This window comes from Corvus cornix, chromosome Z, assembly GCF_000738735.6.
Source record: "Corvus cornix cornix isolate S_Up_H32 chromosome Z, ASM73873v5, whole genome shotgun sequence".
NCBI lineage: Eukaryota > Metazoa > Chordata > Aves > Passeriformes > Corvidae > Corvus > Corvus cornix.
Genome location: NC_046357.1, coordinates 49,877,658 through 49,895,848, shown reverse-complemented (window position 1 = coordinate 49,895,848; position 18,191 = coordinate 49,877,658). Strand labels below are relative to the sequence as shown.

The window sequence follows — 18,191 nt, the reverse complement described above, 5'->3', positions numbered from 1 at the left end:
TAGCATGCAGATGTTTTTCTGTATCTTGAAATCAGCTGCAATAGCTTTTAGGCAGCCTTTGCCAGATTCCTGGGCTAGCAGTCACTGAGTCACATTTAGCCATTCAGGGTTAAAAAGAGGCTAATCTTTTCTTTTTACTTTTTTCTCCCTTTCCCTTTCCCATTCCCATTTCCCATTTCCCTTTTCCTTTCCTTTTCCTTTCCTTTTCCTTTCTTTTTTCCCTTTTAATTATATGTCTAACCTTAGCTGTTATAATTTGATTGACAATATGGTAGACAAAAGGCTGACAGACAAAAAACTATTCCCAGAAATCATTCTTCTTTTCACACACTGCTGGCCAAACTAAACTGTAAAATACTTCTCTGAAAAATGTTCCCACTTTTTTTCTTGCATTTACTTTCCTATTTTCCTGAGAACCTGTCCCTCTCTACAATTAGCTGCGAATCTCTTATTGGAAAGAAGAAATAGACACAGGTATTCAGGTAAAGAGATATTTTTAGACATTCTTCTCCATGTAAGCTGAGAACAAGGATAGCTCTGTACAGAACTCAAAAGTTGAAAAAACTCACCAACCCACAACACTGTAGTAACCAGCACATCAAACTGGGACTGACACCTCATTTTTCCTTGAAATAAAATTGGATTTTTTTCAACATGCAGGAAGCTGCACAGCTGATGCAAGATCCACGGCACTGGAGGGGTTTGCTAAAAGCACTATACAGGCTGTTTCCATTTTAGAAATCCCTGTTCTGAAGGTTGGCTTCATTTTATTGGGTTTTGGGGAAACAGTGCTAGTCTCTTTAAATAAGGTAAAAAAAAAAAAAGAAGGAATACTGCTACAAGAGAAGTAACACCTCTCAGGTGGGGAAAAGAGGCAGCACTGTGGTAGGGAGCTGGCTTTTAAAAATTTGTCTCCTGTGGAGCTTGAGGCTGTTTGCTTTGTAAGATGCCAAATCGAGGAGTTGACGGGTTTTCTTCTCCTCCAGACTGTAAAACCAGAACTGTCATTTACTTCCAAGATTGGTTTAATACTTCAGTTTGTTATTTGCCTGACTTCAGTTACAGAGCAGTGGTCAGGGTTGGTTCTGGAATAAAATTATCTATTAGTACAATATCAGCTTCATAGATTACGTCATGGTTCCCCTTTTATGTGCATTGCTCTTTATTGCTGTCACTCCTCCTATATAAAAGGGGGGGGGGAAAAAATCTCTTGAATTGCAAATGAAGTGCGGGTAGACCTCTAAAAGCCTTCTTCCTGTACAGCTCTTGGTTTTAATCATCAGCCTCCCTTTCCAGAGGTTATAATTTTTCTTTTTCAACAAGACAATTAGAAAATACAGCGGTGGTGCTCAGAACGAGTAGGGTTATTTAGTTTCACTCTCAATAAAACAGCCTTCAGAAGACTTTCTGGTTCAAGAAAGGGTTCAAAGGAAACTCAGATGCTAAGTTACGGGATTATTGGAAAGAAGGTTAGCATCAGGAAAATTACATATAATTTTCTCATGCCACAGATGAAACACAGTTGCTGACAGTGTCAGGAGAGAGCGAAAGAACTGTCAAATTCAGAGGAGGACTCCCTAATCACAGAAAATGTGGGATTGTCCTCTCCCTCCTTTTCCCGCTGCTGCCCAACTCCTACTATCTACTAGCTGTGGTATGTGTACAGTTTGCTGCTAATTAAGTTATTCTAACACAAATTTACTTAATCCTAGAGCTTACATTTCTCCCACCTCCAGTCAGCAGAACGGAGTTTTGTTGCCATGGCACAATCTTGTCGAGGAAGGGAATTTAAATAATGCCACCGGCTGTGCACGACCCTTGGCGCTTGGCGCATGGTTTGGAAACATGTAACTGCAAATGAGGAGCGAGCCATCCTAGCCCCTGCTCCTCATCTGTTCCCTTCATATGCACGGGGTGGCAGGTAATGTGAACAAAAGCTGCCACTGCACGAGACAATGGGAGGAGGAGACATAGCAAACTTAGAAAAGGGTGTGTGTGCCTGGGTGTGGGTGAGCTCGAGAGAGATGGCGTGCGAGTATCCTTCCCATGAGAAAAAAGACGACAGAGCTGGTCCTTTGAGACTGGAAGCCAGATATTCAGACAGTAAAGCTTTATGGCCTCTGGCTGAGTTACTCTGATTTATATTGGCTGCGTATCTCTGCCTGATAATATGAAATAATGCCTTTCTGCAGCGACACAAAACTTTATTTGGTAATAGCTAATACAGGAGTCATGTATCCCATGTGACAAAACAAGTAGCGAACTGACAGAAATTTTAGTCTATGCCAGTTTCCCATTAATAAAATGTTAGCACTTCTCAAATCTGAGTTTCTGCTGCACTGAAACTGTCTGCAAAAGTCAACACTGGATCTTCTAAAATAAGCAAACAAAAAAAACCCCAACCTAAAATAAAAACTTTCAATATTTAACCATTTGTTTTGATTGTTTTTTCAGATAACTGGTAAAACATAAACTTAGGATCACTATATTTCAATGTCTAAAAAAGCATGAGAGCAATATCTCATATAACAGACCTAAGACTTATGTTAGCTACAGTTTTCAATGAATCTTGTTACAAAAGTCTTCGGCAAACATCTTTGATTGTGTACAAATTTGCTTTCAATCTCTAGATTTACTACTGCCTCTGAAGGAGATGCAGTATTTGGGTTACAAACTTTCATTTACACTAGATACTGAAGGATGACTCATTTTCTGAAGTTTGTTACTTAAAGATAAAAATTATCTTTGAATTTTAACTTGTATCACACAGCCTTGTCAGACCAGGAGGGACTTTATTCAGCAACAAGGAGGGGAGAAAGAATACGTCAAAGAGGTTTTGAGTTACCAAAGGGAAAAAAGTGTAAGAAGATTTTTTTCGTGCTTGTGTAAGTAGAAAACAGACCAGGTCTTTATTCTTTTTTGTAGGTCACACAACCCTAGGACTATATAAGCACTCTCATTGTAGCAAGTTGTTTTACACAAATAGGGAAGAATGCATATTCACATACTAGTACACGTTATCCCCCAAACATTAGCATTCTTCATATAATTTGTGCACACAGTGGTTTCATATCCCAGAACCATTCTCTGGGTTTTCCTGCTGTAATGCCAGTTGCTTGGGCACTGTGACAGTCTAATTGCATCAATCTCAGTCTGAGAACAAACTAGGAAAACAGCAGAACAAAATCTGCAAAGCAGATTTACCACCGTCTCACTGCAAATAATTTCCTAATTTAAAGGAAAACAAGTAAGGAAAGCAAAGGGAGCTCAGCTATGAAAAGGAGGAAATCCTGCCACCACCTTTCAAACTTACTCAACCCTCTGCCCTGCCCCACTCATTATCCCACTAAACACAGCAAAAATACTAATGTCTGAACTCAGGCAAAGCGCAGGGCTTTGCCACTTGCTGCAGGGCTGACCTCTCCTTGTGCCCTATGACCAACACCACCGCAGCTCCTGTGGAAGGATACTTGCTCTCTGCCTGGACTGGATGCAAGGTCTTGGCGTGAGAACCCTGAGCTCTGCCAGCCAGACCCCATGCAGAGCAGGGTATGCAAGGAGCCCGGGGAAGCTGTGATTATCCAGAGCAGCTGCGATGGCTGGGTAGGGGAACAGGTGTGCTCTTCTAGCAGCCAGGGACTGAGAATGTCACTCAGTGACCATGCTGGTGTAATGCAATTACCAATTACGTGGTGCCGCATGGAGATCCACAGGGAGCTTTCCCCCACAGGACACATCTGACCACCCAGAAGATGGGGAGTGGCTGCTTGCGAGGAAAGCCAGGCAGCTCCCAGCGGCTGCCAAGGGCTTTGCAGACAGGGCTGGTGGTGAGAGGCTGCCTGTTCAGCAGCTGTTCCCCTTCACTCCTGGCCATCCCACCCACCACTTCTCCCATCTGCAGCAACAGCCTGGTTTTATGTGGCACATGTGGAAAGGTGCGTATTTTTCCAATGGAGGACCAGAAAACAGGCAGAAAACAAGCTGCTACTTGAGAGGCAGCTTGCAGGGAGGTCCCAAACAGAATCTGGGTCCAAGAGCTCCTAAACTGGACTACCCACCCTTGCTAATCAGTACCACCCACCCTTGCTAATCTGGACTCATCTTGCACTCATTTTACATCTCTAATGTAATTCCCACTCTAAGATCCTCAATCTTCTTTGCTAACAACAGGTAGGGAGATGAAGTGTTAATATCTGATCTGTGCCAGGTTGGCAGCTGTGTAATGGGTGTAGCTCCATTGAGGCCGACAGTGCAAGATGAGCTAGGCAAACTGAATGGGTGGCTCTATGTGCAATTTTATAAAAAGAGGTGCTCATGTCTGCACAGTATAGCTCTCCAAGCAAGACACTAAATTCAATTAACCTTTCAGAATCATGTTTGCTTCTTTTTTTGGTCTTAAGGTATTAAAAACATGCCTAAATCAGCAAAATTGCATTCTAATAACACTTATCAAAAAATGCATTTGTGCACAGAAGAATTATACTCTAAAATTTGTCATTTTTGGTGAGCTCAGGCGGAATAAAAGGATGAGGATGGAACTGCTTTTCCACGGAACTAAGTTATTTCTCTGGCAACTTCCCTCTTGCAGGTTTCAAAGGAAGGCAGACGCATGCAGTCCTAAAACACAGGTGTAGCATATCACAAAACTTTGGCTGACCTCCTAGCAAGGTTTCTAATATGCCTTTCTAACAGGCTGCAAAACTCTCTCTGAGTGTAACAGTCCTAAAACTAATGTGTCCATCGGAGAAAAACTCAGAATATTCCTTGTCTTCTCCTTCCTCCTCTTAAAGCAGTAAGAGAGGATTGGTGAAGCAGGAGATTACTGACCTAGCAGCAACGTAGAGGGTCCTGTTCATGACCATGACAAGCTGGATGTCCAGCCGGTGCCTCTGTGTGGTGTTCCGCCCTGGTTTGTGACCCACAAACACCGGATACTGTCTTGTATCTGTAGGAAGGAAAAAAATCAACAGGGTCAAAAGAGAATAACAAACTGAAATTGTGCTAACATGAAGCACCGAGTGGCCCAGCTATAGCCAAAACCTGTGGTTTCTGTTGTGTTCTGGAAGCACACCCTGAGGCTGGAAGGCATGAGCACAGAGAGCTGGAGAGTTCTTCAAGGTTACAGTCCTTGCAGCTGCAAAGGTGAAAGTCATCACCTTTGTAGAAGACAAAAACTGTGAGTTGTTTTAAGTATAAATCTGTTCTGGAGCTCTTGGCACACAGGTATATGGCACTTTCTCACAGTTTTTCTTTCACTGCTTGCAGAGCTTAAATGCTTGCTCCTGGCTGCCAAAGCACGTCTATCAGGACAAAGCTGTCCCACAGTGGCCCATCAATCACCACCATGACTGGACTGGTAGTGGCTAAAGCAAAAGCCTTGGCTCCCCTTGGTTCAAACTGCCAGTTCCTTGGGTTTTCTACAGGACTGGACTGCTGTCACAGAGCAGCTGCGGGGATTTCTGAGAAATGGTGGGAAATCACCACTTGAACTTATGAAGTGAAAGTCACTGCACATTATTTTGGCAACTAGTCTGATGCTCCAGTCCCGGCAACTGGACAGTAATACTGATTGGAATCCCTGTACTGGGCTTATGCTATCAACAACTCAGCTTCCTCCCCACCTCTACCAGTCACCCAGAGCATTTATTGTCTATTCTCAATATTTTTTTGGGTGAGAACTCAGCATACACAGGGTGTTCCACTGCTCCTCAGATAAGTGTACAACCTGTAGCAACAGGGAACACTTCTGATCAGGGCCACTTCACATTCACACACATCATATGATCATGGCATCCAGGTGCACAAACAAGGAGCTAATTAAGTAAATAAAAAGACAGAAGACAGGAGGAGGATGATCCTCTGATGAGCATTATCACTGCAGAACTGCTGCAAGTGCATGTTAGACAGGGCTGACAAGCATCTAGCTATGCCTTTTCCCCATAAATTTTTCCCAGAAAATTGCAGCTCTTTGAGGGAGTCTATTTCTTTAGAAACTCATCTACTGCTTCAGTGTTTTCAGCTATTGTCTCCTAAAAGCATTGTACCTGTTAAGCTTGGCCAAAGTATTGATTCATAGCATGGCTTCAGCAAAGCACCTCAAAGCACCATGTGCCAGAAAGTCTGGTGACAAAACTGGTCAGAAAAAGGAACTTCTCTCCGAACCAGATGCTGAGACCTCTTGAAGAAATAAATTAAGACACCAGGCAGGATTTACATGCAGAAGTTTAATCCTTCTGACCATGTCCTACATGCAAAATGCCAAGTTTAACTGTCAGGCTATTTTCTGTTCAGTAATGTTTCCTCTGTGACTCATGGATCTGGAACAAACTGGGGGCATTCATGTCCACTTCAGCATGCCATGCTGCAGAGGAAAAATTATCCCATGTTCTATTTCTCCAAAAGGATCAAGGCTGGCACATTTTTGCAAGAATGATTAGCACTACCCTTATAGAGTGTGAAAATGTTGGTGCTGAAGATCCAGTGGTCACACTAACCATGTTTCACCTGGGTTCACTTCAGAGCAGTTCCTCCCTGTTCTTGTATCCCAGTTGTCTATTAACATTTGCAGCACATCAGGTGTGTCCTGGAGTCTTGTCTTTCAGATTGGTGTTACACATGACAGACAAGTTTATGGGTGCCAAGGTCATTACAAAGCACAGTAAACATGGACAATTTAAAAACCAAATTCCTGAACAAAAAGAGAATTGAACACAAGCCTGCTCTTGGCTGACTTGCTACACCCTAGCAAGAGTAGGGAGAGGCCCAGATGCTAAACATCCTTATAAACATCTGAAACTTTGAAGAATTTTCTTCGCAATAATCACAACTGCGCTGAAACAAATGTGAAAGAATCAGTTAAGTCAAGCCTGATGTCCAGAGTAAAATGCACAGAAAGCTCTCCACCTGTTTAGCCAGCAAATTTCAATATGACTTGCAGCTGTTGGTGTTACACTAGATTTTGGAGAGTTAGCCAATCTCTACTGGTAAGAAAAGGGAGAGCTTCTGTCATAAAAGATTCTTTGTCTTGATTTGGTTTTTAGCTACAATTCTGGCTTGGGAAAAAAATGCCTAATGCTCAAGCAGAATCCATCTGAGCTTAAAGAAGTAAGTTCAATTATTTGTATCAGATTAACGAATCATAAGACCATGTGAAAAGTCATGTTCCTAAATTAGTATCTGAGAACGTAAGTGGCTGATATGGGTGAAATCAAGAAAAATCAACTTTATCCACTGCAACTGTAGTAAAATAATGTTGATTTGACGTCCCCTGATCAGTATTAAATGAAGTCCTCTGGCCTCCTCATACTTACAGTTGCCATGCGAAATACTGATAGGCTCAGAATCTTCTGGGAAACCAGCCCCAGCAAAATGTAGCAGTGTGAAATATAGCAGCAAGGCTTCTGACCTCATAGTAGTTCAGCTGTGAGGCTTCACTTCTTCACTTCACCCTGTGGAAGACAAACAAGAGTTTAAGTGCCTTCTGTTGAACCAGAGCTTCAAAGAGTCTGTGAAAAGTAGAGGGAGCTGTCCTCCTCAAGCCTCTCACTGAGGAGGAAAGGCCTGAGGAGACATGCTGTGTTTCTAGGCAGGAACTGCCCTGCAAAGCCAGTTATTATTCAGCCCATGCCCCAGCAGGGCCACATCTTGCTTAAGGACAGATTTAAGGACCTGTGTGTTACAAAAAAATTTCTGCTTCTGCTGCTTATTATGCAATGAAGATGCTTCATCTCCTGCACTGATCAACAGCTGACAAGTTTTCCAAGAAATATTTTATTTTCCCCTTCTTTGGCTAACATAATTAGATGCTGACATGATGACACACACCATAAATAAAAAAACCCCCACACTACATTATTCTGGTTAAAAAGAGATTAAGAGTTATACTACAGGACTGATTCATACCCTGCAGAGTTGTGAATCAAGTGAAGAAACACTGAGACAACTTGATGGAGCATTCAGAACATGTCATTGGGCTTTACCATAAAAATATACACCCATAAATTTAGGTGTCGTAAAACCAATACCCAACTTGTGATAAAATAAGGAAGAAAAGAACTGTCTAAATCCAGCATTTTTTTCCCTGTGTTCCATTAATGCATTCATTCATTCATTCATTCATTCAGATTTCATGTACAAAAATATCCCTAAATCTTAAAGATAAAAGGAACCACTGAGGTCTTTGGATACAGTGAAAGAAAACAGCACATAATACAGTAAATACTTCATAATTCTCAGGCAAATTTCACAAAGACATTGATCTGTAGGGGAAACCAGTGCAAAAGTGGGGTTTTCTTTTCATCCCTTCCAGAATTTCAAACCTTTGATGCTGCCTGCTAAAGATTCCTTTTGAACAAAGCTATTTTACAGTGGTCTGTCAGTCATTCAAGATTCATGGGCAGAAAGTCAAACTTCATAACCTACATAGTCTTTGAAACTTAATCTGGCAAACAAAGTGCTAACTTGCCCTTCTGCAGCACTATTTAATATTAGATACCTGTGTCTCCTGTCTTGATGCCAAAAAAAGCATTAGCAAGTCTTAAATGTTGGATTCCTCATTTTTTAACCAATTGAAAAATGTCACAATAATTAATTTGCCTCATCAGATGCTGGTTTTCAAATAAAATTTCAGTTCCTATAAATGGTTTGGAAGGGGGGATCTGTTGCAGGGGGATAGAGTCCATAACGACTACTGATTTATTACACTTTCTGTTAGTCTATTATTATTTCAACATGCAAATTGGAAATTTGGCTGATTCTCTATTTCTATTAACAAAATAACTGAGAGACCAAGTTAGACCAAGACTAGGAAAAGAAAAATAATGTAAGGCAATGACTGACACCTTAACTTAACAAAGTGTTAGATAGATGGCAAAGGATAAAAACAGCACAAACAAATGCAACACAATGCAGACACTGTCTGTTTTACCTTATAGGAGAATGCATACTAAAAGATAGTACATACAAGCCCCAAGAGAAGCATTTCCATCTAGCACTGGTTAGGCCAATAGCTCTGTATGATTACTGACACAGCTATGTCTGCCTGCAGACACTTTCTCTATGCATTTCCTCCATTTCTCTCTTTAGTCACCTCTTACATTTTCTTCTGACTGTTAGCTCTCTGGCATAGGACCCATTTCTTTCTATTTGTTGTCATTTGGGGCCCTTTGGAATGCCCAAAGAAGAAATAAGCAGCAGAAGTAAATAGCATGCTTGGAAAAACAGTTTCCCTCAAAAGGTTTTAATGAAAAACAAGATACACACATTAAAGGGGCTAATTCCTTTATCTCTACGTAATTTTTCAAAATGTCACTTTGCTGGTTTAAAAATTTTGCCCTTGGAAGTACACTGCAAAATGACAAAACAAAATGCCTTACTACACAAATTGATTGAAATTATTTTCTCCTTGAAACTGCTACAATCCAATGTACAAATCTTTTCTGAAATGTACATGAGCAAAAACAGTTTAACGGGAAGAACTTAGGAAGCAATCCAGTTCTTCCACTTAAACGGTATTCATCCACAGTATCAGTCTGCAGGCTAACAATTCAAACCACTTGGCTCACAGTGAGACTCTGGAGCATAAGAATAGCTGCTTTCTGTTACTCCCTATCAGCACACAATTCACTATCTAACAAGGAGTGTCCTGTGAGGAAAGCATCACAGTATGGCAGACGCAGCTCTGCCACTCCCCTTTAGAACCTGAAAAACTTTCCCCATGGGTGATTCTGCACCATCAGTCTCTACTGCTCATTCAGACGTGTGTGCTGCTCTGTGTAAATCTGTATGGGAGAAAGCTTCCAGGAAAATGAACAATGCCCAACAAGCTTACTTTGTGATTTCATGTGCATGCTATTGGGCCAGATCTGCTTTCTTTTACCTGGGAAAAAAACCCCAAACTGGCAAATGAACTGACATAGATTGGTAGGTTTATAAGCATATGAAATTCTCTCTCCTTCTTAAGGGGATTCTTTTGGGCAAGAAAAGAGGGAGAAGAGAGGAAAAAAGCATAATTCTCTGTTGCTCTGGTACCAACATAGCTCAAATTCACAAGATGTGCATGCAAAATATCTACTTTGACATGTCAGTGATTCAAATGGACTACACGTGTATCAGTGTCTGTGCCAATAAGTTGACACTGAGGAAGACTAAGCTGCATCCAAAGGCAGCTTTTTATTCAGAGGTAATTATTCAAACATATTGCCACTTCTGCAATTCTTACAATGGCAGAAAGAGCCATACTGTTTCAGTGGGATTTCAGAGAAGTGTGGATTCAAGAAGGTCACACTTATTTTTAGTACAATTTTCTTTCTGGTTGGACCCCTGGGAGTGATGCAAATGTTCTCACTTGCAACTGTGCTGAAACTACTTGCTAATCAAAAGTGCTTGTGAACGCAGTGTCTGATGAAGACAAGTAGTTAGACAGTGGTGCCAACTGAGTACAGGCACTGTCTCAAAATAAAAGTTTCGCAAACATCAATGAAGAGCTCTCCATCCTTCATGGAGAGATGTGAACTGCAACCCAATCTGGCCTGCGCTGAGGCATACTGGTTGAGAGAGAACCGGGCCTGAGAACTCCAGTTCTCCTAGTCCGAAACATTGTTATTCTAGTTGAAGGAAGCTACCGGTGACAAGAAGAGTGAGTTTTGATGGTCTTTTACTATCAAGCACGCTATTAAAATACAGCCCTGCAAGTTTTTAAGAGCATGTTTTATAATCTATGTCTAATCCAGTGACTTGTAGTCATTGACTTGGCAGAGTAGATTAGATTTCTTCCAAGCTTCAAAAAACCCACAAATAATCTGCTTTTTGCATTCTTAAACCAAGGTAAATAGGAATTTTTTGGAACATACATTACTGCTCTGATTCTTCTTTCTGAAGATGATGTTTCAAATACCTATGTAAGACATCTTGTTCTGGCCACTTGTGTGTTCCCTCCTTTTTGTCTTATTATAATTAAATATAAACAAACCACATGATCTCTTAATGTATATAGAAATCAAAGTTTTGCCTTCTGAGGTGGAAGAGATTTCTCTGTTTGTGCACTTCAGCCCAAAGATGAATCACTTCTAAGTAGTATGTTTGGATACTAGCACAATATAGTTGCTATTACTGTTATTTTTACTTAGTCAAAGTCTATGTATACATGTACATATACATATACATATACATATACCACCCACATATACATGCTTGGCATAGGATAATTTACTTTTGTAAAATTCATGCTGTTGGCATGAAGGAGTTTCTGAAGCCAAGAAAGTAATTATCATTTCAAAACAAGGAGAAAAGTCTAATTTTCCTGTGCCAAGTGCCTTCCACAATGGCTATCCGTGGCTATTCAAGCCAACAAGAAGCCACCATGACAAGCTTTGCTTTTTGCTGCCTGGTATTTTCAGCATTTACAACAGTCTGGGTGGACATGCATATAGAATATCTGCTTGGCTAGGCAAAGAATTATGTGGTTCTTGCCCTAATACCCTAGTAGGAAGGTTATTCTATCTACAGCTTGTTTGTTCCAGAAGGGTTACACAAATCCAGTGAAAAATCTAAACAGATGAGCGAACTTCCAGGTAAACTCCACAAAAGTGCAAGGCCAGATTTGATCCTGAGAGCAAATTCAACAGCAATAGCAATGACTGCATAGGCACATCTTTAATGAAAGGGATGCCCTTTCATGTTAGAAAACCTCCCATCTTATAGCTTCGACCTCACTGTACATTCAGCTAATCCCAGAGTAACTCCAAGAAAAAATCAAAGTATGCAACCATGAATTTTCCCATGGCACAGTAAAACTGCTCTGTAATGAACAGATCTTGTTATATTCATTTATTACAAAACTTCTTTCTACTATGATCGGTTGTGTTCATACACAACAGCTGCACTTCAATCCACAAATTATTAAGCTTAATGTGAGAATCACCAGAAAAGATTCCATGGTCTGTGTTATGCATGAAGCAAGGCCAGGAAACCTACTGGCCCTAAAAACTTGCGACTGTCTTCAACAAACTCTTTCATTTCTACAAATATGTACAAATAATTTATTCTTCAAAAAGACAGTCCAGCAAGAAGGTACAGCATTTAACCAAACACTGAGGAAACTAAAACTAAAGCCAGATGAATTTGAACTACTGCATAAAGAAAAGTGAACAACAGGGAAAGCAGCAGCCTACATGAACTGGTCCTGGAAATACTCAGCAAATAGCCCTTAGAATCATAACCATCAAAAGCAAAAGTACCATTAAAAAGCAGGGAAGAACAGAGGTTAAAAGACTGGAGATTCTTCTGTGGTAAGAGCTTTAAAGGCACACAGGTGATTTAGGAGCCCACGTCCTACTTCAGTGTCTCATCAAAGCAGACTCACAGAGCAAGATCTGCCCATACATAAAAAGCAGGTATTGACCTACACAGCACATGTCTTGCCGCGCTGAAGGCAGAGCACACAAACCAGTTGGCCAACCTGCCTGCTGTTCCCTGCTATGGTACAGATTTGCCATGAGATGCTGGCAAGCATCCTTCAACTCCTTTGGCTAAGCCTTTGGAAACCTCTGAGTGGAAAACACCATCACTGCTATTTACCCTTTTAAATTCACAGCTCCTGGAAAGGGAAAGACAAGAGTTCTGCGCAAGTCAGAGGAAGGAATTAGGAGTAATGCAACAACAACAGCAAAAGAGAGGAATACAACCTGAAGGCTGCAGCTTCCAGAGAATGAGGAAAGTTAGGCTGGCACAGCAGAGCTGTTCAGGAGAGCATCCTTTGTCTATGCCTGTCTGTGTGGTGTGTTAGCTGCGGCTCAAACACCTCGCATGGCTGCACCAGGCAGCAGAAGGGCTTGTGCAAAATGCCTGCTCTGAGTGGTGCCAAGGGGATCAGACAGATATGAGTGAACAGAAGCTCAGCAGGTGCTTGGGAAGCTCAAGAGAGATGAGGCACAAGTGGCTATCAGCAAGACACAGCATGGAGTGCCAGACATTGTAACTGAATTGGCAATGGCAGGACAGTGCCTGGGATGGACAGCTTCTTCACCCGTATTGTCCTTTCTCTACCAATTGCTGCTCAGTCACCTGAATGGTGCTGCAGGTGGCTACAGAGACTCAATGCCAGCTCCATGCCCATCATCACTACCAACTTCCAACATCTTTTTGTGACTGATGGTGCAGCCATCATTCATCTTTCCTCTCCTGTTCTGCTCCTGTTGTCTCTACAGCTGGCCATACATTTCATGTGGCCAAAAAAGCACTCTTGCACTCCAGGTAGCTGGCCCTTATGCCAGAGAGACTGGTGCATGAATGCATTGGTGTAATCACCTGAACTCCTTCAGGTGTCATAGTAACAAGGGATTGCTCCTGAACACTGGTGAGGGCAGAGAGGCAGTGCCTAAGGGAAGCCCACACCTGTCTGGCAACACTGTGGACCCTAAATTATGTGAATGAAGCACCACTCTCTCCCATTTGTGCATATCAAAAAGTTCTCCCTGACTACAAGAGTACTGCATGGGTGCCCTCTGCTATACATGCTTTACTAGCATTATAATTGAATTCAGTACTGCTTACTCATTGCCCAGCTGCTGTGGGCTGCATGCCAGGCATGACTATCAGGCCCAAGGGAAAGAAACCAGTAAGAGCGATTTTGCCACATATAGTAAGCAACAGTACCTACCTTCATTAAAAAGAATAATATGGACTTCATTACTAGTTTAATGAAACACAAATACACGGGCCATGCAGATTTCCTCACAACGACTTGCAAAAATGCATCTAAAATAAAATTTTGGCCCAAATACAAAGTATTTTCACGCAAGTTTCAGGGGTACTTGCTTATTTTGTTCAGGTTTACACAAACCTGAGCCTATACCAACTGTTCTCTCCCCTCATTTGCACCTTTACAAAGCCATACCCCATGCACAATAGTGTCACCTATGATATGTGGCATCACTACCTCCTGCCTCAGTAAGCGATAAACTGAAAAGATCTGGAGAACCCCCAGGCAGCAGTGATGAGCCTCAGCCTGTCAAACGGGAGTAGCAGGTGTCAAGTCAGTAGGCAAAACTCAGCATGCTTAATGCCGGCAACCTGTCCTCTCAAGATCCACATTGCTGCTCCTGCCAGTGCAGCGCAAGAAGAAAATGTGAAGAACAAATGGAGGCCTAAATAGAAGAAACCCTCTGCTGACCTGAGTGAGACATCTCTGATGACTGCAGCGTTAATAGGATGCTGCTGCTCAGAGGGGAAACAGTCAGATGGAAGATGAACATCCCCCAGATGGAATGAGAAGCATCTCAGGCCTATCGATTTTGGTTGTAACCTTTACTGTAAACAGTCCACGGGGGCCTCATCAGCCACCTGTTCAGTGATATTTGCATTGAAATATAGAGCCAACGCAAATGAGAAAATGGCCACAGTTCCTTGCTAAAGCATCTGCTCCAGCAAGATGCATCTATCTGTGCATCACCAGCAGCAGCACAGGTACAGGTTGTAAAGGAAGGGGTAACGCAGTGGCACTAGCTCTCTCACACGGCTCTGAAACAACAAATGCTCCACTTGTCATGATGTTGATGGTGGTGGTAGTGATATTATATCATGCAATATTTCACTTTCTAATAATTGCTCAGTTTTATACTGAATTCAGGCTTGCCAAAACTGGGAGGAAAGCCATCTGTGCCTGGAGGATGACTGCCAGAAACATTTGCAATTTTATTTTGGGGTTATAAACCTGCAGAATGGAACAAAGGCAATGCCTAAATAACCTCTTTCACTCAACACCCCCAATCATACAGAGCAATAGACCTAAACTCTGGAACAGCTTGGTCAGTCATTACAAAGATGTCTTTATTATTTTTAAAAGTCTCACTCATTTAAGAAATAAAAATAGCTTTATTGATTATTTGTGGGACTTCAGCAAAACTGTCAAGATTCTGAATTGATTTGAGAGCTAAATGTAGCAATCACTGCCTTTTGACAGGAGAGAACACCACCTCTAATATATACTTTGCTGTTTCATCTCAGCATGCTTAATAGAAAATAGATACACTACCAGCAACACCATTACTCTCTCCAACACTCATTTTGCCTGGGAAATATCAGTGCCAGTCAACTGACCTTCTATTCCCTAATCTGATGGAGGGAATAAAAATTATGTAGCTGCAGGTGACCCAAAGCTGTAGTGGGAGAAAAATGTGCCCTCCCTTGTTTTCTTCTCCTTTTGGACAGCAAAGGTAAAACACAAAGTCTGGTATGTTTTCACAACAACATTTACAAATGTCACCAATTAAAAGTTACACATGGTCCTGCAAGCATTGTCTCAGCTGCCACATGAACATTGCAAGTGCATGTAGTGATAGGACAAGGGGAAATGGCTTCAAACTGGGAGGGTGCTGAGGCACTGGAACAGGCTGCCCAGAGAAATTGTGGAGGTTCTACTGCTGGAAGTGCTCAGTATCGGGTTGGATGGTTCTTTGAGCAACCTGGTCTAGTAGGAGTTGGAACTAGATGATCTTTAAGGCCCCTTCCAATCTAAACAATTTCATGATTCTATGATTTTAATATCACCATGGTTAAAGCTCAGTGTAATCACAAATAACTCTCCTTTGCTTTTTGTTAATGCAAGAAACACTCAAGCACTTAAATATGAACCCTGGCTATATTCTTCAGGACACTTGTCCCATTCACTTGAAATTAAAGTGTCTATGTTCTAATGTGATGGAACAGTAGAGAAATGCAAATCCTCACATTTAAGTCAGCTGTTAATCAGAGCACACCGCTTAGCTGTTGTGCAATTTGACCAGTTCTGCCCCTAATCCATTTATGCAAAAATTGACTCATTTAACCTGCCGTGATTTACTTGAAGAGAAATAGCAAATTTTGTTGGGTTATTTTTCCAAATGGCAACCAATCAACTTTGTCATGAAGTGATTGATAGCACATCAAACTACATACCTACCCTAAAATGTGAATGAAATCTACTGTAGTACTTCAAATAGTCAAGAACCTTACCATTTACATAATATTTACTCCAGCAGTGGAAAATGCACTACCCGAAAGTGACAGTCACCACTGCAGAGTGCACCATTTGATCCACACAGCAATAGTCTAGCCATAGCAGGAAAACTCAGGCCAAACCTCAACATCATATTCTGGGCAGGGAGGCTCAGCACAAGGACACAGTGTGGTCAAGCAATCCAAGTTAAGACAGGCAGAAAACAGGGAGAGGCTTTTCCTTCTGGAAACCTGGCAAAGTCTTCAAGAAAAATTATGTTTGTCCCTGGCAGATAAAAAAAAAAAATCCAGATGAGCAAAGAGTTCTCAGTATGTATTTATAATTTTATCCCCTAATTTGTTTATGAATTAGTTATGTCAAGTTTCTCTATAACTTACAGAAAAGCATTAAAGAAAAGCATGAAATAGACTACCACAAAAATGCAAAGTGTCAAAAAATGAAAAATGTCCACAAAACAAATGTAATCCCTAAGAGAAAATTTTAAATTAGTTGTGGATAGACACAGGTAGAAGAGAAAACCAGAAGACTCCGAGTACTAAGAAAACAAAAACTAACTGGGAACATTGCCTCTTAGCATCACCTCTGAAATCTCTCTCCCTCAGACAACCATCCACTGCCATGGGCCCATACAGTCACAGACATTCACCCAAATTTAAAAGGCTCACATCACAGGAAAGGTTTTCTTGTTAAAACTTTAGAGTGATTTCATAGATCTCTATCTTTCATGATTACTCTTCATTGCCAATGTTTTTTTGCTGGTATTTTTGGAAGCTTTAAACGAGTAGAATAAATCTGACTCTGAGACAGAAAATCCATCTAGCTTGCTTTTCCTCTGAGATGAGCACGATGCTTACAACAATCTAGCACCTGCAGCTTGCTAGTAATTGCTAGTTGCAAGTGTCAGACTCTGAGCTTTGCTCTGTCTAGATTCCCATGCCCAGTAAATTCCCAAATTTTAAATCATATAAAATCCAAGCAGCTTTATGGACAAATTAATACTAGAAAGTACCCTATCCTCAAGAATGAGTAAAGAGATCAGCTCAATATGCCAGCATGACATATTTTCCATTCTTCTCTTCTTACCACCACTTCAGAGTTACGAAGAAGACAGAAGGCATAGCAAGAAGTCAACAGATACCTAAGAAAAATACTATTTCCAGGATAGTGCTCAGACAAATGTTACTGTATGCTAACCTGGACATAAGGCTAAATACTGTAATTGAGTATATTTTAAAGAAAAACACTATATGCAGATATAATCAATAAACCTCCGAATATAAAAAAAAAAATCACAATTCCTGTAGCTAATAGAATAGTTTAAGATAATTTTAATTACTGAGGATCTCTTATTCAGAGGAAACATCAAATAGCTGATGTGATTGCATTGGCAAACTTAAAATTGAGGTGGTGTGGGTCAGAAAAAGTAAGAAAAGAGATTGCAGTTAGAGTACGATGAGCCCTTGCACCACAGAAATACACTACTGACACACATTCACCCACACACTGAAGAATACAAGCATCCTTACACATTTGTTCACACCTGCTTCTTAGCACAGCATGAGGGAATTAGAGCAGCATAGAAGTCAAAGCAGCATTGACAAATGCCTGTAGTACAAGCTACAAAAGCAGTAGCTCTGTTATTATTTGCTTTGCTTCTTTGGACAAGCTGTGGAGAAAAAGGTTCAGTGTACCAAGAGAGAACAAGCCCACTGAGTATGACTGCCTGAATGGGGCATGATGGATGAGCTTCCTTGCAGATAGGAAAAACCTCTAATCCATTCTCCGGCTCATTGCTAGAGCGAGGCAAAGTCATTCTCTTCTTCTGCGGGAAATAACCTCTGCCTTTTCGATACCACGTGCAGGGCTTTGCAAAGCACAATCCAGACTGTCACCCAGATGAGACCGCAGCCTGTTTCCAGGTCCCACACTAGGGGAGGCTCAGCTATGCAGCCCAAAACCCCAAAGCAAGACAAAGATGTTTCTATATTGCTTGTGCTTCCTATGGCTATTTTAGGAATGATTGCATGCATTCAGGTTCCAACAACGAATAATGAGAGACACAGAAAGAGAAGTCATTTTCATGGCACCAGCACTCAGCTAGTGACTGAAACTGAAACACTTCTAATATTCCAGATAATTTTATAGAGCTGAAAAAACCTACTCTGTGTGTAACAGACAGATTGCAAGCATCATCTCA

At 41.3% G+C, this 18,191-nt stretch overlaps 1 protein-coding gene across 6 annotated transcripts in view; it reads right to left on the bottom strand.

The window, feature by feature from the left end:
- The window catches only part of SEMA6A (semaphorin 6A), a 129,238-nt gene that overhangs the window by 70,892 nt on the left and 40,155 nt on the right, over window positions 1-18,191 (bottom strand). For all 6 annotated transcript variants that reach the window (XM_039566543.1, XM_039566540.1, XM_039566541.1 and 3 more), the window contains exons 2-3: window positions 7,311-7,448; window positions 4,828-4,945 (exon numbers count right to left, since the gene is read on the bottom strand). In XM_039566543.1, the coding sequence (XP_039422477.1) occupies window positions 4,828-4,945; window positions 7,311-7,410 (218 nt within the window). In that variant the 5' untranslated portion in view covers window positions 7,411-7,448. The remainder of the gene's footprint in view (window positions 1-4,827; window positions 4,946-7,310; window positions 7,449-18,191) is intronic.